The following is a 22151-nucleotide window of genomic DNA, read 5'->3' on the forward strand; positions in this document are numbered from 1 at the left end:
GCAACAAGTCATATAGAGTCAAAAATACTAGATATAGGAACAAAATATTAAATTGATAGCAAGAATTTTGTTTGTTACTAACAAGGCATCCCTGCTGCTCCTCACCCATCTGCTTGTCCTTTCAATAGGACATGTATCCTTGAATATTTAGTTCCAAGCCCTGATCCCCTTTCAGCCACATTCCTGTGATATCCTGCAACACGAGACCTGGCAAATTCAATGTATACTACAAGCTTGTTTACCTTGTCTCATATACTGCATTCATTTAAGTACTGCACACACTTTACCTCTGAATTTTCCCCCCTTCGCTATTTTCGTTATGTTCCACGCAGTTGATCCCACAGAGATAGGCAGACACAGACCCTTACATACCCTCACCAAAGCCCCCCTCCCTGCCCCTGCTTCCATCCCAGAATGATTCAGGTGGAGCCTGTCTCATTGGAACAGCTCCCTCCTTCCCCGGGACTGGTGCCCATGTCCCATGAATTCAAACCCTTTGAGCCACGTGTTTAACTCTTTAATGTTGCTGACCCTGTGCCAATTTGCATGACTCAGGTAGTAATCCAGGGAATATCTTTTTGTTCAGCTTTTTAATCGTGCCCCTAGCTACTCATATACCCTCAGCAGAACTTATTTCCTCTTTCTCCTATATCGTTGGTACCTACATGGACCATGACAACTGGGTCTTTCCCTCCCACTCCAAGTTCCTTTGCAGCCCAGATGAGATATCCTGAATCCAGGCACCATGCAGGCAACATAGCCTTCAGGATTCTCAATCCTGGCCAGAGTGTCTATTCCGTTGATTGTATTATCTCCAGTTTCAACAACATTTCTCTTTTCTACCTCCTCTTGAATGGCTCCCTGTACCCTCTCTATAGACCCCACTTGTATCCACACATGGAGCTATAGTCTGAAGCCTATTAGACAAAGTCAAGGGCTGAAGTTACTTCAGCATGACCAAAATCAAAAATAAGAATTGCTGGAAAAGCTTAGCAGATCTGACAGCATCTGTGGAGAGAAATCAGAGTTAATGTTTCAGGTCGAGTGACCCTTCCTCAGAACTGACTTCATCAAGTATCAGTTTAATATTTTGTTTCTAAATGTAGTATTTTTGACTCTATATCACTCTTCCTTTAAATTTAATAGTGATATGCGAGTCAGAGGCATAGAATTTGTAAGCCTGCTCATGTTCTTGGGTCCATTTCCATGGCTGCCCTTTTCCTAGCAAATGTTGCAGGGGTTTTAGGATAGTTGCCAGATCAGTCATGAATTTTTCATAAGCATTGACAGGTCTAGGAATGATCTGACTTGAGACACAGTTTCTGGTTTAGGGATCTTCATGATAGCCTCCATCTTCTCAGGCACTTGTGTAATTACTCGTCATTGATTTACATGGCCCAGGTACTCTCTATGGATCCTCCTTTTTTAAAAAAAAGTTTAATTTCTCCCTTTTTACTTGTAAGCCATGCTCCTGCAACCTTTATTAGGATTTCTTCTTGATTTTTGAATGCTCCTCTTCAGAGAGATCCAGTAACCGAAGTATTGTCCAGCTAACCTGGACACCTGGCAATCCGCTCACAATTTGATCCATGGCCATCTGGAATAGAGCTAACAGAGATGTGATACCAATGGAAGCCCCTTGCAGTGGAACAGTCCCCTGTCTGTCACTATCATCAGTGGTGGCTGAGACTCCTTTGTGACCCCATATGCAAGTAGGTCTGTGGCAGATCCATTTTTAAGAATGTCTTTCCCCCAGCTAGTCCACTGAACAGGCCCTTAACAAGTTGAAGTTGGTATCGATCAGCACATAGGGCTGAGCTGACTGTGACCTTAAAATCCTCACAAATCCTCACTGCGCCTTCTATTTTTAAGACCAGAAAGATTGAAGTCGTCCATTCACTGGTGGTTACTGGTTCCAAAACTCCTACATTCACCAGCTGTTCCAGTTCTATGTCCACTTTTTCAGCCAGATGGCATACAATCACACCTTCAGATTCCTTGGACGAGCCTGTCACTTCATCTGAATTTTAATTTTTTCTCCTTTCATTACCCCAGGATTCCCTTGAAGATGGCTTTTTTTTATCTGTCCAGAATCTCTTGCAAACTCATTTTGAGTCTGCCAGCTTATTAACCACACCCCAATTTAACTTAATTTTCTGTAACCGGGGCGCTCAAATATTAGAACATAGAACAGCACAGCACAGTACAGGACCTTCGGCCTACGATGTTGTGCCGAACTTTTATCCTAAACCTAAGGTCTATCTAACCTCCACCCCTACCTTATACTATCATCCATATGCCTATCTAATAGCCGCTTAAATGCACCTAATGAGGCCGACTCCACTACCCTCTCCGGCAATGCATTCCACGCCCCTACCACTCTCTGAGTAAAGAACCTACCTCTGACGTCTCCCCTATATCTACCTCCACTCACTTTAAAACTATGCCACCTTGTAAAAGCTACCTCCACCCTAGGAAAACGTCTCTGGCTGTCCACTTTCTCTATACCTCTGATCATTTTGTACACCCTCTCATCCTTCATCGTTCTAAAGAGAAAAGCCCTAACTCTCTCAACCTTTCCTCGTAAGACCTTCCCTCCATTCCAGGCAACATCCTGGTAAATCTCCTCTGCACCTTTTCCAACGCTTCCACATCTTTCCTGTAATGAGGCAAGCAGAACTGAACACAATACTCCAGATGTGGCCTATCCAGGGTTTTGTATAGCTGGTGCATAACTTCACGGCTCTTGAACTCAATCCCTCTATTAATGAAAGCTAACACACCATACGCCTTCTTAACAACTCTATCCACCTGGGTGGCAGCTTTCAGGGAACTGTGGACATGAACCCCAAGATCCCTCTGCTCCTCCACACTGCCAAGAATCTTTCCGTTAACCCTGTATTCTGCGTTCAAATTTGTCCTTCCAAAATGAATCACCTCACATTTTTCAGGGTTAGACTCCATCTGCCACTTCTCAACCCAGCTCTGCATCCTATCAATGTCCCTTTGTAACCTAGAACAGCCCTCCGCACTATCCACAACTCGACCCACCTTTGTATCGTCCAGGAACTTACTAATCCACCCTTCCACTCCTTCATCCAAATCATTTACAAAAATCACAAATAGAAGAGGACCCAGAACAGATCCTTGTGGTACACCACTCATAAGTGAGCACCATGTTGAATATTTTCCATCCACTACCACCCTGTCTTCTAAGGGTCAGCGAATTCTGAATCCAGTCTGCCACATTTCCCCCTATCCCTTGCCTCCTTACTCTCTGCATGAGCCTACCATGTGGAACCTTATCAAACGCCTTACTTAAATCCATGTATACCACATTCACTGCTCTACCTTCATCCACGTGTTTGGTCACCTCTTCAAAGAATTCAGTAAGGTTTGTGAGGCATGATCTACCCCTCACAAATCCATGCTGACTATCATGAATCAAACTGTGCCTATCTAAGTGATCATAAATCCTATCTCTCAGAGCCCTTTCCAATAATTTACCCATCACTGATGTAAGACTAACTGTAATTTCCGGGGTTATCCCTATTTCCTTTTTTGAACAAGGGAATGACGTTTACCTCTCTCCAATCTTCCGGCACTATACCCGTGGATAGTGAGGATGAAAAGATCATCGCCAAAGGCCCTGCGATCTCTTCCCTCGCTTCCCATAGAATCCTTGGATAAATCCCATCAGGCCTGGGGGACTTATCTATCTTCAAGTTCCTCAAAATTCCTAGTACATCTTCCTTACTAACATCCACCTCCTGTAGCCTACCAGCCTGTTTCACACTGTCCTTCTCTACAACTAGGTTCCTCTCAGTTGTGAATACCAAAGAACAGTATTCTTTAAGGACCTCTCCTACCTCTTTAGGCTCTGTGCACAAATTCCCTTTACAATCCTTGATTGGCCCTACCCTTTCTCTGGTCATTCTCTTATTCCTCATGTACGTGTAAAAAGCCTTGGAGTTTTCCTTGATCCTATCTGCCAAAGTTTTCTCATGCCCCCTTATAGTTCTCCTAAGCCCTTTCTTCAGCTCTTTCCTGGCTAACTTGTATCCCTCTAGAGCCTTTTCCGTTCCTTGTTTCCTAAACCTTATATAAGCATCCTTCTTCCTCTTAACCAGTCGTAATGCAGGGTAGACGCCTTTTACTACTTATAGAGGCAATTGGGAACACTGGTCCTTTAGCTGTACTTTTACCTGTACACAGCCTTGCAGTGGCACCACTTGTTTCTGTGGTGTCATCTTAGCAGACTTCAATGGCCTTGCCTTAACCTTTATTCTTTTTTTAAAATGTATCCAAGACATTACTGCAACCGTATCTACCTCCATCTTTACTGTCTTCCCCTCTAATTTGGGAAGACCCCAGAAATCATAGAATCCCTACAGTGTGGAAACAGGCCCTTCGGCCCAACAAGTCCACACTGAACCTCAAAGTATCCTACCCAAACCCACCCGGCTATAACCCACCTAATCTACACCTCTCTGAATGCTACGGGCAATTTAGCATGTCCAATCTACCTAGCCTGCACATCTTTGGAGTGTGGGAGGAAACCGGAGCACCCAGAGGAAACCCACGCAGACACGGGGAGAACGTGCAAACTCCACACAGTTGCCCGAGGGTGGAATTGAACCCGGGTCCCTGGTGCTGTGAGGCAGCAATGCTAACCACTGAGCCACCGCGCCGCCTAAATGATTAGCTTCATCCTGTACCAACAGGATATTTAGCCAAAACTCTGCTGATTCTGGACCTTCTGCTTCTCCTTCAGCCCTGGCTGACCCCTGGTCTACTCCTTGGCTGGCAATATGTACTTTCTGCTTTATCTTCTGAATTGTCTCCTTTTGATATACCCCTTGTCTTACTTGAGTTGCACCTAGCAACTTTAGGCAAATAGGCCTACTTGCTTACATCTGTGGCACTGGGCTTCTCAAGTCCAACATGTTGACCCCGTAGCCACTCTTAGCACATCGGTAAACTCCAGTTGGTATTGCACTCTGCCAGGGTGCCACCTTATGCACCCAGGCATCATTGCTGAACTGTATTGCTTCGCTTGCAGCCAACTCCATCAAGGTAGCAGTCTTGAAATCCAGGTCCCTCTTTGTTATGAAAAACCAAATGGTCCACAAGGCTTGTTGGAGAAACCCTCCAAATTTGCAGTGTTCCACTAACATTTTTAATGTGGCCATTAATTGGGCAATGAACTCTCATTAGTGCTGTACCCATTTATTAAAAACGGAAATGTTCCATGATCACCAGTGGCTTTGGTGCATAATGACTCCTCAGCACCTCGCATAGATCTTGGTTGCACCAGGATCATTAGAATCGCGAAGTTCTTGCTTCCAATGGTACTCAAGAAAACCAGTACCACTACATCTTCAGCCACTTAATTCACCTTTAAGTATGCATCAAAATGTTCGGTGTACAGAATCTAACTTTCATTTTCTTCTTCAAATGGTCCAGTTGCACCAAATTGGACCATTATTTCGTTTTCCTGCTGGTGGGAATTTTGCCTGCCCTTCAAGTCTAGTAGCCATCTCAACCTTGGGTCTCTTGGTGAATGCTCTCTGCTCTGGCCAGTTCCTACTTACTGTGTTAGCATACTGTTCTTCCCTGATATCGCCTGCAGCCCGAGTTCCCTTACAACCGTTCTCCATGACGACTTCAGTGAGCTACCAGGTGAGAACACCCCTCTTCATCCTTTGAACTGCAGCCAGAGTTCCCTCACAACTGCACCCTAATGGGTGATGTCATAGAGTCACAGAGATGTACAGCATGGAAACAGACCCTTTGGTCCTACTCATTCATGCTGACCAGATATCCTAAATTAAGCTCGTCCCATTTGCCAGCATTTGCCCATATCCCTGTAAATCCTTCCTATTAATGTACCTATCTAGATGCGTTTTAAATGTTGTAATTTTCTACTAGCCTCCACCACCACCTCTGGCAGTTCATTCCATACACGCACCACTCGTTGTGTGAAAAAATTGTCCCTTAGGTCCCTCTTAAATCTTTCCCCTTTCACCTTTAAACCTATGCCCTCTAGTTTTGGACTCCCCTACCCTGGGAAAAAGACCTTGGCTATTTACCCTTCCATGCTCCTCATGATTTTATAAACCTCTATAAGGTTACCCCTCAACCTCCGACAATAGCCCCAGCCTATTTAGCCCCTCCCTATAGTTCAAACCCACCAACCCAGGTAACATCCTTGTCAATCTTTTCTGAGCCCTTTCAAGTTTAACAACACCCTTCCTATAGCAGAGAGACCAGAATTGAACGCAGTATTCTAGAAGTGGCCTAACCAATGTCCTGTACAGCCACAACATGACCTCCCAACTTGTATACTCAATGCACTGATCATTAAAGGCAAGCATACCAAACGTGTTCATCACTATCCTGTCTACCTGTGACTCCATCTTCAAGGAACTATGAACCTGTACCCCAAGGTCTCTTTATTTGGTAACATTCCCCAGGACCTTACCATTAAGTGCATAAGTCCTGCCTTGATTTGCCTTACCAAAATGCAGCACCTCACGTATATCTAAATTAAACTCCATCTGCCAGTCCTCAGCCCATTAGCTCATCTGATCAAGATCCCGTTGTACTCTGAGGTAACCTTCTTGGTTGTCCGCCGCACCACAATTTTGGTATCATCTGCAAACTTACTAACCGTACCTCCTATGTTCACATCTAAATCATTTATGTAAATGGCAAAGAAAAGCAGTGGACCCAGCACCAATCCTTGCAGCACACTGCTGGTCACAGGCCTCCGGTCTGAAAAGCAACCCTCCACCATCACCCTCTGTCTCCTATTTTCGAGCTGACAGAAAAAAAGGTGTTTGCACACAGTTTATGGGCTGGATCCCACTGTCGCCACCAGCTATGTATATAGTTCATAGAACCATAAATAGAATGAGGTAGACAGAGGGTAAACTTGAACAGGGAATACTTTATTCTGTGTCCTTTCAGCTCCACAGTCGGGTTAGATTGCCTCCCCAAAGTTCTCATTTGACCTGCTCTCGTAAAGGGCAAAATACACCATTTTGCACATGGAACAAAAAGCACCCCTTCCCCTCTGCACCAAATTCCCAAGTTGCCTCCAAATTCCCTGAACCGTGTCTTACTCCTGATGTGATCTGTCCTTCATGATTGTTGTTCCTTTTAAACAATTATTGAACAGAATGGGGAAAAAAAGGTTGCATTTCAGTGATGAAACTAGCTTTCTTTTGTTAGCCACCAACAGAATGGAAGAACAGTAAATTATTTTACAAGCTGTCTGAATATATTCCGGCATGCAGATACTACTTGTTTTGATGCATTCATTTTCACTTATTTATGGTTTCCTTTTAGTTACATGTCATATCTAGCAATTTTATCACTCCTTTTGCAAAAATATGTATGTATTCTATAATTACCTTTTGTTCATGGTGCACAGCATAAGCAATTAGCTTGCATTTTTCATGAGACTTGCTAGTTTTCAAAGAAAAAAATAACGTAATGTGAATATAACTAATTTCTTTCAGCATATTTACTTAGTGCACTAGTTTACATCATTGACCTTGTCAAGTAAGTAAGCTTTGTTTGGAAAGCTTTGTGTGCAAATTGCTATCATTTAACTGTGCTTTTTGTTTTGAAAATGCTCTCAGAAATTACCTCGAATGTAAAATTTTAACCTAGTTAATTATACCAGGCTGTCTCTTTTTAAACCAAAAAAAGGTTTAGAGGTGAAACTCATGATTTGATGAAATCTGCCCCTTTTCTGATTTCTTCAATATTTCCAATTAAATAAATGAGAACACCACTTGACTGTCCTCCATGATTTTACCATTCAGCAGCACTAATAATTCTTGGAAAATCAGTTTTAACAGATGGGTCAGTAGAGATGAAGTGGAAGACTTTTAAGGGGCTATGTCAGAATGCACCGAATAGATACATTCCAAAAAGTAAGGAAAATTCCAAGGCGCCGACCTGCCTTTTGTGGTTAACTAGATAGGTTCAATGTAGCATCAAACTTGAACATCATAGGTCACAACATTGGACAGAACGTTTTCTGCTTTAAAACATTAACAAAAACTAGCACAAGAGCTAGCCAGAAACACACACATGGACAATAAGGGTTTCCATAAATATTTAAAGAACGGTTAACAAAATGAGTTAGTCCCACAGAAAGTGAGTCTGAAGAAATACTAATGGAAAAATTAGATAACAGTTGAATTGAACAGAGATTTTACATTCAGTTCCAGTGTAGAGGATACAAGTAACATCCCAGGGGCAGTGATTTTTATATAATGAAAGATAGAGAACTCTGGAAAATAACTTAAGTGGAACTGAGTAACTTGTTGGAACTGTGGGCTGATATAAGTCCCTAGACTCTGGCTGTCATCCTAGGCTTTTAAACCAAGTTACTAGTAAGATAGTTACATTGATTTAAATTTTCTAAAATTCTCATTGATTCAGGAAAGGTTCAGAACTGGAAGTAATACCAACCACTCCAGCAAACTGAGGCATATAAATAACAAGCAGGACAGAACACTGACATTTCACCAGAGGCACACTGACGATGTTACCTAGCAGAATGACAAAACATTTGCAATCAAACCCACCGGCTCAGCGAGAATGTCTACAACCTCATCCACAACCTGAGCTACAAATCTTCTCAAACTCCAAGGAAACTTTATTTGTTAAACCAGGAAATAGTCACAGCTTTTCATTTGCTTGTTTGACATGTCCCATTGGCTTTGGTGATTTTGTTTTGCAGGTTGACATTTTGATCAACAATGCTGGACGTTCCCAACGCTCCTTATTCCTGGACACCAACCTTGATGTCTACGAAGCTATAATGCACCTGAACTTCCTTGGTACAATCTCACTGACTCAATGTGTGTTACCTTACATGATCAAGCAAGAGAAAGGACAAATAGTCACTGTCAGTAGTTTGGCAGGTCTTGTTGGTGCACCTGTTTCTACAGGTTATGCAAGTAGTAAACATGCTCTTCAGGTAATAATAACTGCTTTCAGTAATTATTTTAGCTGTCACAAACTTATCTAATTGACCTTTTCTTCATTGTTAATTTTCTGATGACATGGTTCCTTTTTACAACTCTTGTGCTATGTTGAGTTACTACATTTAAAAGAGATGTATAACCATCATGTTAAATCTTAGAACTAAAATGAACAAAAGTGGTATGACTGTTATAGTTTTACTAAAGAGAACTGCAAAGTCATTTTTAGAGGAATGTGATTTTTTTCGTTAAAGCAGGTTCAGGTTATACGGTTAGTCTTGTTTCTCTGCTTAGAATTCATAGGAAAATCTCCAAATCAAGCAAAAATGACATTGGTAGTTTTGAATGTATTGCTAAGCATATCGTATGTAATGTGATCACAAATGTTGACCCTAGGAACAAGTGTAGGTAATTTCACATTCACAGAATTGTTATAGCACAGAAGGAGGCTATTTATCCCATCATGCCTGCACTGGCCCTATTACCTAATGCTGATCTCCTGACCTTCCCCATATCCCTGCACAACATTTCTATCCAAATGAACATCCAATGTCGTCAATTGAACATGGCTCCACCATATCTCCAGGCAGTGCATTCAAACCCTAACTATTCGCTGTGTGAATTTTCTCTCATGACCTTGCATCTTTTACATATGCTTTAAATAGAGTCATAGAGTTATATAGACCTTCAGTCCAACTCGTCCATGCCAAACTGATCTAGTTCCATTTGTCGGTATTTGGCCCATAACTCTCTCAACCCTTCCTATTCATGTACTTCCAGATGCCTTTTAAATGTTATAATTGTACCCACCTCCTCCACCGCTGCTGGCAGCTCACTGCATACAGGCACCACCCTCTGCATAAAAAAAGTTGCCCCTCAGGTCCCTTTTTAAATTCTGCCCCTCTCACCTTAAACCTATGCCCTCTAGTTTTGGACTCCCCCACCCTTGGAAAAAGACCATGGCTATTGACCCCATCCATGGCCATCATGATTTTATAGTCTCTATAGATGGATTGGCCACGATTAACTGCCAATAGTGTCTAGGGATGTGTAGGCTAGGTGGATTGGCCATAGGAAATGAAGAGTTTCCATTTGCAATGGCTGAAGGCTGAAGGGAGATTAGTTGCAAGATTTAAAAATAATGTGGGGTCCGGACAGAGTAAATAGGGAGGAACAGACCCTGCTTGGAAAAGGATAGAGAACTGGAGGGCACAGTTTCCAAGTCTTTTACAAAAGAATCAAATGTGAAGTGAGAAAATCTTTTTTTTTTCCCTAGTGAGTAGCTAGGAGTATGGAATAGATTGCCTGGGAATATGATGGAGGCAGGTTCAATTGAGGCACTCAAGTGCATTGGATGATTACTTAAACAGAAATAATGAGCAGAGTTATGGGGAAAGGCAGGAGTTTGCCATTAAGTCAAAAAGCTCAGAGAGCCAGTTCTGACATGATGACGTGAAATGGCTTCCTTCTATGTGGTAAACATTCTGTGATTTACTAAATTTTCGCTCACATGCTTCATCTGTTTATATCCCTTTTACAGTCTCTCCCTCTCCCTTCTTGACAACTCACTTCCCTATCTATCTTGATGCTATTGATAAATGTGGTTATCTTACATTTGGTCCCCTCATCCAAATCATTGATGTAAATGACTGAGGACCCAGCACTTATTCCTATGCCACTCCTTTGGCAAACTGTAACTTATGTCAAGTGATCCATTTATTGTTGCTCTGTTCTTCCTGTTACCTAACCAGTCTATTATCCATGTTTCCCCCCTGCAGCATGTACTCTTGCCTTATTTTTTAACCTTTTTATGCTTTTTGGAAATCCTACATCTGTCCTACAACAATCATTTTGCTTCTGTATCGTGAATGTTCTTTCATCAAATACAGTAATAAATTAAATGTGATTTCCCTTTCATAAAGCTGTGATAGCTCTCTGATCACATGATGTTCTAAGTATCCTGCCATAACCTTCTTCATGGATTCAAGAAACTCCTTATGACAGATGTTTTGAGTAACTTGCCTGAATTTTACTGCTTTCTACGTTCTTTCTTGGGTGACAGTTCATAGTTGTTTTTATCCATTTATGATGAAAGGTGTTATTGAATTGAAAAATAGCAGTTGTAACACCAATGTATAATTCTCCATCCTTTGCAGGGATTTTTTAATTCCCTTCGACCAGAGCTTGCGGATTACCCAGGGATTATAATTAGCACTATTTGTCCAGGACTGGTCCACTCTAATATTGTGAAAAATGCATTTACTGAAGAGATAAATAAGGTACAGTGAATGGTAATCACCAGAGTTACCAGTGCAATATAAATAAGATTGCTTAAAGAATTGTTGTTTACACTCCACGTTATTGTAAAAACTAAAAATACATTCACTGTTGCAATTCTTTAAAGTGAAACTCACACAATGTTTAAAATAGTCACACTAATAAGATTACTGAGAGTTCAACATATTAGACTGAGTATATTTGATTTGATTTTTATTACTGTCAAGAGCATCAAGTTCCTGGGAGTGATGATCGCCAACAATCTATTCTAGTCCATCCACATGGACACTACAGTCAAGAAAGCACGGCATTGCCTCTACTTGCCCAGGAGGCTAAGGAAATTTGGCATGTCCATAAAGACTTAAAAATTTTTAGGACGGTTTCTATGGTGCATCCATATCTGCATGCATCAGAGCGTGGTATGGCAGTTGCTGTAGGGGCGTGCCCTCTACTCCACTTCCTAAAGCCAATGACCAGCTCCTTTGTTTTGCTGATGTTCATGGTAGGATTGTTGTTTTTACACCTTGCCATTAAGTACTCTCTCCTTGTACTCTGTCTCGTCATTGTTTGAGATCCGACCTACAAAGTCCTAGCAAACTTGTAAATGCAGTTGGTGCGGAATTTGGCCGCACAGTCGTGTGTGTAAGGATTTTAGTAGGGGGCTGAGTACGCAGTCTTGCGGGGCACCGTCGTTCAGGATTATCATGGAGGAAGGGTTGTCTCCTATTCCATACTGACTGTGGTCTGTTGGTCAGGAAGTTCAGAATCTAGTTACAGAAGGGGGAGCAGAGATCTAGGTCCTGGGGTTTGGAGATGAGTTTGTTTGGAATTATGGTGTTGAAGGCAGAGCTGTAGTCAATAAGTAGGAGCCTGATGTAGATATCCTTCCTGTCCAAGTGTAGGGCTGTGGGAATGGTGTCTGCCGTGGACCTGTTGCACTGGTAGCGGAATTGCAAGGGATCAAGATGATCCGGGAGGCTGGAGTTGATGTGAGCCATGACTAACCTCTCAAAACACTCAATGATGGATAAAAATGGAAAGAACTGTAAATGCTGTAAATCAGAAACATAAACAGAAGTTGCTGGAAAAGCTCAGCAGGTCTGGCAGCATCTGTGAAGAGAAATCAGGATTAATGTTTCGGGTCCTGTGACCCTTCCTCAGAACTGTTCTAGTTTCTGGATGTCAGAGCCACCAGGTGGTAGTTATTGAGGCTTGCTGCATGACTTTTCTTTGGCACTGGGATGATAGTGGTCTTCTTGAAACAGGTGGGGAGTTCAGATCATAGTATGAAAAGGTTGAAGATGTCTGTAAATACTCCACCAGCTGATCCGTACAGGACCTGAGTGCATGGTCGGGGACTCCATCCGAGCTATTGTTCCATGGGTTCACCCTTAAAAAGTCCAATCTAATGTCTGAGGCAGTAACTGAGGGTACAGGTGCATCCAAGGCGGATGGGACAGATGATATGGTTTCATTGCCCTTCTGTTTAAAGCTCATCAGGTAGGGATGTACTGTTGTCTGCAATTCTTCGCTTTGTAGGCAGTTATATCATGTAAGCCTTGCTGCAAATGATAGGTTAACCACATGGACACCAGAGTCTTAAGTTTCGTTTCGTATTGCCTTTCGACATCCGTCATGGCTTTGTGAAGATTGTACCTGGATTTCCTACATATGTCAGGGTTGCCTGACTTGAACGTCTCATACCTGGACTTCAGTCGGGAGTGGATCTCCCATTTCATCCGTGGCATCTGGTTGGGGAATGTTCAGAATAACTTCTTCGACACGGAGTCATCTACAAACTGACTAATGAAGTCTGTGACGGTAGTAGCATACCCGTTTACGTTGGCTGCTGAGTTCTTGAATATGGACCAATTCACCGTCTCTAAGAAATCCCATGGAAGCCCTTCTGTTTCCTCAGACCAACACCGCACTATTTTTTGTATTGGATCCTCGCACTTTAATTTCTGCTTGTGAGCCGGGAGGAGGAGCACAATTTTGTGTTCTGCTTTTCCATAATGCAGATGGGGAATGGAGGGATAGGCATCTTTTATGGTTGTGTAGCAATGGTCAAGAATTTTCGGTCCTCTGGTGGGACAGGACGTGTTGGTGGAATCTTGGTAGTATATTCTTGAGGTTGGCCTGGTTGAAGTCACAGGCTACGATGAACAAAGCTTTGGGTATTTCAGCTCAAGACTGTTTATTTTTAGCATTGTATACTTCATCAAGTGCACTCTTCACTTCCGCATGAAATAGGATGTAGACTGCTCTCAGGATAGTGGAGGTGAACTTGTGCGGCTGGTCATATGGATGACATTTCACTATTAAATAATCTAAATCTGAGGAGTAGTGATTTGCCAGGGTCACCACATCTGAGCAACCAGGAGATGTTGATTTAGGAGGCAAACCTGCCACCCCTTGCCTTGCCCAAGGGCACTGAATGGTCCAGTCGGTGAATTGAGAAGCCTTCAGGTTGTAAGGTACAGTCAAGTGTAGCAGGGATGATCCATGTCTCTGAAATAGAGCACACAGCAGTCCCTCAATTCTATTTGCAAGGTGACTCTAGCTTTAAGTTCATATATTTTGTTCTCAGTGGCTTCGACATTTGCCAAGAGTATGCTGGGGAGGGGGGACTTGAAACCCCGAAGTTTCAGTCTCTCCTTTTATCTTGATATTTACAGGAACAGTGAATTGAAGTGTTTTTCTTTTGGAGGTATAAATGATAACTAGTTCTTTGTTTAACTGAGGGCACAGTGCCCAAGTTTGATCTCATTTGAATTTTCTCCTTTCTTGGGGACAGGGTGTAAATTGGACTAGTATGATTAAATAATCTGAATTTGGAAATCCTATTGCATTATTGCTTTTTGATTTTACATTTACAATTATGATTGCTTGCAACGTACTATAATTTTGTTTTCCTTTTAGACTGTACCTGAGAATTCTGCACAAACCTACAAAATGTCCACTACACGCTGTGTCCAGCTGATGCTAGTCGGTATGGCAAATGAATTAAAGGAAATGTGGATTTGTGGGCAGCCGCTTCTGCTTTATGTTTATTTGTGGCAGTATGCTCCCACATTGGCCTGGTTAATTGCAAACAAGATGTCTGTGAAAAGAGTCAAGAACTTGAAAAGTGGACTGGTAAGTACAATTTTGGAAAAAAAAATCTGTACATTGATTTGTATTATTAAAAGTTCAGTTGTCTGGACACAGTATAATGCACTACAAAATTTGCCTGCTCCTTTTAAATGTACTCTTGGATAAGGCTATTAATCTTGAATTAAAGATATGATTGCATTTAAACTATGAAAACAAGATCTGATTGCCTTTGGGTAAAAAAGTATTTTCTTTCTCTCTTTCGCATTCTGTCACATTGTCTCTCTCCAGAGAGAGATTGGAATGAAGAAGTCTTTGCTGGATTACAATGTGATTGCATGGATTTTTTTGTGTCTCTTCAGTTTTACACTTATTTTTGTTATTTTTAAGTTTACAATCTGTCATAGATGCATCAACCTAAATTTTAGATTTACATTTTTGTGACTGGCATGAACGGAAGCTAATTGTTATACGAGTGCCTGAGTAGTTCACACAGGTAGTATTTCTACATTTGATTTCAGATGTGTGCATTCCTTCCCAATAGGGCCACCTGAATCTTAAGAAGAAAGCTGGGATCCACATTGGCAAGAGCTAAAGCTTTACTCTCCTGAAGTCTATATTAAAGTTTAAGACTGTAAAACACAGGAGCAGAAGTAGACCATTCAGCCCATCAAGCCTGTCCACCATTCAATAAGATCATGGCTGATCTAATAATCCTCAAAGTCACTTTCTTGCCCTTTTCCCTATAACTCTGATTCCCTTACTGATTACAAATCTGTCTCTCAGCTTTGAATATAATGACCCAGCCTTGAAAGCCTTCTGCAGTAAAGAATTCCACAGAATTCCTCCCCCTCTCTCTTAAATATGCAACCCTTTATTCTGAGATTGTGCCCTCTGGTCGTAGACACACTCTTACAAAAAGAAACAACTTTTCTCTATCTATCCTGTAAATTCCCCTAAAATCTTGTATGTTTCAATAAGATTGTCTCTTATTCTTGTAAATTCAACTCAGTACAGGCCCAACCTATTAAACCTCTCCTTATAAGTCCATCCATACCTGTGTGAGCCTTGGCTGGATTGCCTCCAGTGCAAGTATATCATTCCATAGATAAGAAACCCAAACTCTTCATAGTATTGCAGCTCTGGACTGACTTTAAGTAGGTGTAACAAAGCAACTTGTAATGTCTGTGCCTAATGTTCCGTGAACATGCCTCACTCAGGTTTTGGATTACTAAATCTGACATAGGATTGTAAGAAATGATTATAAACCTCATCTCTTCACAGATATTGACCTGCTTTGTTCCCACTATTTTCTGATTTTATGTCAGAGAATTCATTGCACTTAATCTTGCATTACCAAGTGCATCATTTAGAGCAAACTTCAGGCTTATCCCACTCCTAGTCAGACAATTAGCATATATGGATATATCCTAGGTTTGGAACAGCAGAGGGGACAAAGAAGCTCCATTTTTCGAATTTACTCAGAAGATATGGATATGCTGGCTGGGCCAGCATTTATTTCACTCATGGGACGGGAAATATCCAGTCAAGTTACCCTTAAGGCAGGAGCGGCTCGGTAGAATTTCACTTTCTTCTTCCAGCAGCAAAGGCAGCTACATCCATTACGTCCATCTCTGATTCAGAGCACTCATCAATACTTGACAGAGAGGGTGAACCCACGGGTTTCGGCAGCCTTTCTGCCTGTTCCGAGGGACAGGGCATGTTTTGCTCCCACACTGTTTGCAAATTTGCAGCTTTCATATGGTCCATGTGTTTGTTCAGGACCATCGCACCTATCTGAACTTTATATGTCACTGGTCCTGACCTCGGGTCACCTATGCATCTTACCCATGTAGGGTCAGTTCCATGATTTCTTGCACCAAACTTCGTCCCCTATATCAAACTGTCTCTCTCACTTGGCAGAGTCTTATGTCAGGCATTGGCATTCCTGATGCTATTTCACAGAATGACCTCCCTGTGGTTAACAAAGGCAGTTAAGTCAAATCAAAAAACTATAGCCCACAGAGTGTAGGAAACTCATGGTAGGTCAGAGGATTTGGAATTCTTTGGGAATCAGCAAGGGATGAGTAAAAGCTAAATGGGGGAGAAATTGATTATGAAAGTAAATTTGGCAAGAAATATAAAAACAAACAGCTAGAGCTTCCACATTCATGTTAAAAAGTAGCTGAAGGAAGTGTGGGACTCTTGGAGGATGCAGCTGGGGAATTAATAGGGGAAAAGAGAAATGGCAGATAGCGTAAACAAATATTTTGCATTGACCTCCGCTATGCAGTATGCTATAAGATATTCCAAGATGACAGATGAGCAAGGTGCCAATGGGAAGAAAAGTCTTGTAATGGTCTGAATCCAGAAGAATAAAGTATTTGACAAATTAATGGGCCAAAGGGGCTATAGGGAATTGGAGACATTGGTTGATATGTTCCAGAACTCGCTGGATTCTGGGAGGGTTCCAGCAGGTTGGAAAACCACTAATGTATACCCTGTTCAAAAAGTAAGGGATACAGAGTAGTAAACTATAGGCCAGTTAACCTAGCATCCATCACTAGAAAATGCTAGAGTGTATTATTAAGGAAAAAATAGAGGACATTTAGATTAATCAAATAGCTTAATGCAATCAAATAGTCAATGTAGTTTTGTGTCAAGGAAATTGTTTGACATTTTTGCTAGATTCTTTGAGGATATATTAAGCAGAGTTGACAAATGGGTACTGGTAAGTGTAATATTGGATTTTCAGATGGTATTCAGTAAGGTGCTGCAAAATTATTGTACAAAATAGAAGCTTATGTTATTGGGTAATGCATTAGTGTGCATTTGAGGATTGGTTAACACAAACAGGACAGAATTGGGATTAATGATTCTTTTTCAGGATCTGTCCTAGGGGCCGCCTTTATTTATTATCTATAATTCTTTGAGGGGTATGCATGGAGGTGTGCAGTGTGTAGTGAGTGTATCTAGAATTTCTCACCATACAAAGTAGGTGGGAGGGCATGTTGTGATGCGGACATAGGGCGTCAGGAAAGGGATATAGATAGCCTGAGTGGGCAAAAACCTGGCAGATAGAATTTAATGTAACAAAGTGTAAAGTATTTAAATGAGGTAAAGGCATAATGCTGTTACTGAAGAACTAGCAATACAGCAGCACAGGTAATATTCTTTGAAACAGACAAGACTCTGAGAGGCCTTGACAGGTTAGATGTTGAGAAGACATTTCCATTAATGGGCAAATCTTGACTGGGGCCATAGTTACAAAATTAAGGGCACTCATTTAAAACTGAGATACAAAGGAATTGCTTGGAATTCTGTATCCCAGAGTTGTGGAGTCTGGATTGCTGAAGTGTTTTAAAGAGAAGATAAATAGTTAACTATTGAAGTTGAGGGCAATGAGGAGCTGGCATGAAAAAAGAGTTGAGGCCTGGAGGAAAACGCCATGATCTTATTGAATGGTGAGGCAGGCTTGTGGGCCTGAATGGCCTGCTCCTGGTTCTAGTTATGTTCTTGTATAACAACTGGCGTTTATTTTGCTGGAAAAATTATAAATGAGGAATAATTTGTTTACAGGTCAGTTTAAGGATAGCCCAGGGTAGGCTATGTTGTCATGGAGATGGTAGAATTTAGAAATGAGCTCATCTCTGGTTTGTTTGTTTGGGAGTTGCTTGTGGATTTTGTACTGGTGTGTACATTTTGCAGCTCTGTGAGAGAAATTGACCAAAATAAATGACAATCAGACATTGCCATAAGCAGAGTAAAACACTAACTTTATAGTTAGCAGCACGGAAGGTTGGTTATTCTTGATCTCGGGTTGAATCTTTCGAGGAATAGAAGCTAGGAGAACACCAGTAGGCTTATTTTATTGCAAAAGAAAGTAACCAGAAATATTGGAAATATAACCAAAACCAAGGGATTGAGCATCTTCAGTCAAGAGAGTAAATACCCCTGAGAATAGCTGGGGTTGAGGATTATTCTTTAGAGGACTATGGCATATCCTACAGAAGTAAATAACTTTAACGTATGTGTTTGTGAGAGAATTCTTGATGCATGTCAGAAGCAAGCCTGAATGCATAGCATTATGGTTAATAATTACACCTGTCCTTTGTTTGGTTTATAACTTTACATTCCAACATGATTTTATATACAAAATGTTGTGGTATAGTTCTGTTGGTTAAAACAGTGTTCCAATTTTCTATTTTAAATATTAATGGTTCATAACTGTAACCAAATTTCTATTAGCTGGAATTTATACCCATACAATCATATACAGTGACATCTTTATTTCCCGACTTCCTCCTCCCTTTGCTAACTCTTCTTTTCATATTTTCAGGATGCTGATGTATCTTATTTTGGTGATGTAAAGAATAAAGCAGCTTGAAACTATAGCCATTACATAGTGGTGGAGAAGGTGAAGTTTTGGAGCATCTTAATCGTCTGGTTGTATGGAACTTGAACAGTGCTGAAATTTTTTTTTCATGGACTTATCAGGACATTTTACAAGAATACCAGTATAAAGGAAACAACATTTTATACTGTCTGAGAAGAGTGCTGATTGGTAGAGGCATTGCCATGGAGACTATCATTTCATTGAATGACAGTTAATTGCTAAGCTTTAATTTTGAATCAGTCAGTTTAACTGTGAAGGCAGTGCCCTGAGGAATGATTCAAAGAATAACTATTGCCTATTTTAAGTTGAAACAAATGCAATATCTGTACATGTCTTTCTGTCTGCAAGGATCAGGATTCTGTGTATTAATAGTGCCCAGTTCATCTCCGACTGCCCTTCAAAGGTAAGGCATCTTCAGATTGAGCAAAGGTAAAGACAGGTGTTTCATGCTACTTTGCAGTAATTTCCAATGGATGCTTTGACAGGATGTATTTTTTTCAGCAATACTCGCTGATGGTTTTGATTTAAATCACACCTTTGTTTACTATCTAATATCATTTTCACACACTGTTTGTTCAAATTTAATATTGTGCATACATATTGGTTTTTACTCCTTCAAGTCATAGAACATGTTAAGAGTCCTATGTAAATGTCATCTGTCTTTTAGATCAATGCTTGAAGTGTTTTCTCTGTTCTGTGCAGTTAAAATAGTGGCAAAATTCTACCAACATATTTTCCCCCATTTCCCTAATAAAGGAATACTAACACGTTGTCTTTAAATACTTACAAAGCACACTTAATTGGTTTGATGACCAGATTGATCCCAGGCTTCGCTGTAACCTGGTGAAAAGATGGGGTTTTAAAAAAATGTCATGCTTCCTCATCTTATGACTAAATACTATTGGTGTGACAACTCCATACTAATGCTCAGTTTATACTTGCATGAATGGTCACCAAGGCTATAAAACAAAGTACTACTGCCCAAAATGTCCATCTGTGTTATCAAGTATTTTCCCCATCTATTCAGAAAGCACAAGGTATGGCTCATGGGTATTTACAGTCCTGCAGTACCCTTGTACTTATCTCTTACATTTGTAGATGTTGACAAGGTATTTGATAATGGGGTGATATTTCACTCACTTTTAACCTTCGCTTTTTCTATATTCACACATATTTCCTTGTTAAGAGCACAATGGCAAATTTATTTAATTCCAAACAAACTTACTATTTCCTTCTCATTGCCCAAAAGTTTTGCAAAAAATGTGATGTCAATACTCTTCCATGTCACATTACTCTTTTACTCATACAGTAAACTTTACATTCATTATCCATCATTGCTTTTTTACAGCTTTCAGTAGAAACATAACAGTTGATTTTAGGGAATTATAATCTCATTTATTGCAGCTTTAAGACCATAAGACATAGGAGCAGAAATTTTAGGCCATTCAGCCCATCGAGTCTGCTCCACCATTCAATCATGGCTGATAAGTTTCTCAACCCCATTCTCCTGCTTTCTCCCCATAACCCTTAATCCCCTTTACAATCAAGAACCTATCTATCTCTGTCTTAAATATACTCAATGACCTGGCCGCCACAGCCTTCTGTCAGCATGTATATTCCATAGATTCACCACTCTCTGAAGAAGTTTCTCCTTATCTCCAATCTAAAAGGTCTTCCCTTTGATCTAAGGCCGTGCCCTTGAGTCCTAGACTCTCCTACCAATGAAAACATCTTCCCAACATCCACTGTGTCCAGGCCATTCAGTATTCTGTAAGTTTCAATTAGATTCCCCCTCTGGGTCTATACTCGATGGAGTTTAGAAGGATGAGTCCTCAAATCTTGCTCATATGTTAAGCTTTTCATTCTTGGGAGCATTCTCGTGAACCTCCTCTGAACCCGCTCCAGGGCCAGTACATCTTTCCTGAGATATGGGGCCCAAAACTGCACACAATACTCCAAATGTGGCCTGATGTTATAGGCTTGTAGAGCCTCAGAAGTACATCCCTGCTTTTATATTCAAGTCCTCTCAAAATAAATGCCAAAGTTGTATTTGCCTTCCTAACTACTGACTCAACCTGCAAGTTTACCTTGAGAGAATCCTGGACGAGAACTCCCAAGACTTTTGAATTTTCTCCCCATTTAGAAATAGTCCATGCTTCTATTCTTCTTACCAAAGTGCATGACCTCACGCTTTCCCAGGTTGTATTCCATCTGTCACTTCTTTGCCCACTCTCCTAACCTGTCTAAATCCTTTTGCAGCCTCCCCACATCCTCAATACTACTTGTCCCTCAAAATATATTTGTATATTCTGCAAACTTAGCCAGAATGCCCTCAGTTCCTTCATCTAGATATTAATGTACAAAGTGCAAAGTTGCGGTCCCAACACTGACCCTTGTGGAACACCACTTGTCACTGGCTGCCATCCTGAGAAAGACCCTTTTAACCCCACTCTCTGCTTTCTGCCAGACAGCCAATCTTCTGATTAGTTCATTGAGTTTAAGTAGCAGCAGCTTAGATATGATACATCAGTTAAGTTGGCAAAGAAAATAAATATATGACCCGTGATGGTTGTGAACATATCACTAAAACCTAAAGCTGTTCTGTAAAATGGAGGAGCAGGAATGGTGGTTTTGAAGTAATGGAGTGTTCTGTCCTGATGATGTGCAATTTTTAGTGGTAACAGTCCTTATTCTTCCCTTCGCCTGATGTAGGGAAACTCCTAGTCTTCTCGAAAGATGGTGGCTTGTTTCCTTTGATCCTGTCTTATCCCACTTATCCCTGTTGAGGTACTTATTTTGGAGGTTGGCCATCTTTGTTGTGTCAATCACTTCTCTAAACCCTATTGGCCAATGACCATAAGTGACAGCTCATAATGCCAGGATGCCCATTGTCCCCTTGCTCATCTCCATTTGAAGATTAGTTTTTATCCCTTTTAAGAGCAAAAACTACATTGCATTGTGAATAGTGTGATGTGGTGCCTCATAAATGTTTGTGATCTATGTCCTTAGTGATTCTTTTAACCTCTCTTTTGTTTTCATATACTAAAGATATGTTTGTTTCTATTTGCAAAAAACTAGTTATTGTAACGCTTAGGTTATACATAAGATACTGCAAGAAGTTCAGTTTTAAAGAGGACCCTAATACCCAATATACATGAACCTGTTCAGCAAAGTTTTGACACTTGGAATTGGTAATAGGTAGAAAGGCAAAAGCAATTAAACATTTTGCTTTACTGTCTTCATGGTCTACGGTTGTGTACCTTTTTTCTTACAAAGGAAGACGATGGTGGTAGAGTACAAAGATATTTGGGAACTTGACTGAAGTGTTGTCTCTATTTTTGGTAACATTGAATTAACAATATTCATCCTGGTGGTCCAAA

The 22151-nt window shown here is 40.9% G+C and overlaps 1 protein-coding gene across 4 annotated transcripts in view; it reads left to right on the forward strand.

Moving 5' to 3' along the window:
* Positions 1–19537, forward strand: part of dhrs7 (dehydrogenase/reductase (SDR family) member 7) — a 45904-nt gene extending 26367 nt beyond the window's left edge. For all 4 annotated transcript variants that reach the window (XM_048599681.1, XM_048599679.1, XM_048599680.1 and 1 more), the window contains 4 exons: positions 8762–9001; positions 11162–11284; positions 14205–14420; positions 18715–19537. In XM_048599681.1, coding sequence (XP_048455638.1) covers positions 8762–9001; positions 11162–11284; positions 14205–14420; positions 18715–18762 — 627 coding nt within the window. In that variant the 3' untranslated portion in view covers positions 18763–19537. The remainder of the gene's footprint in view (positions 1–8761; positions 9002–11161; positions 11285–14204; positions 14421–18714) is intronic.
* The last annotated feature ends 2614 nt before the right edge of the window (positions 19538–22151 follow it).

The sequence above is a fragment of the Rhincodon typus genome, chromosome 8 (assembly GCF_021869965.1).
Source record: "Rhincodon typus isolate 14 chromosome 8, sRhiTyp1.1, whole genome shotgun sequence".
In the NCBI taxonomy this organism is placed as follows: domain Eukaryota; kingdom Metazoa; phylum Chordata; class Chondrichthyes; order Orectolobiformes; family Rhincodontidae; genus Rhincodon; species Rhincodon typus.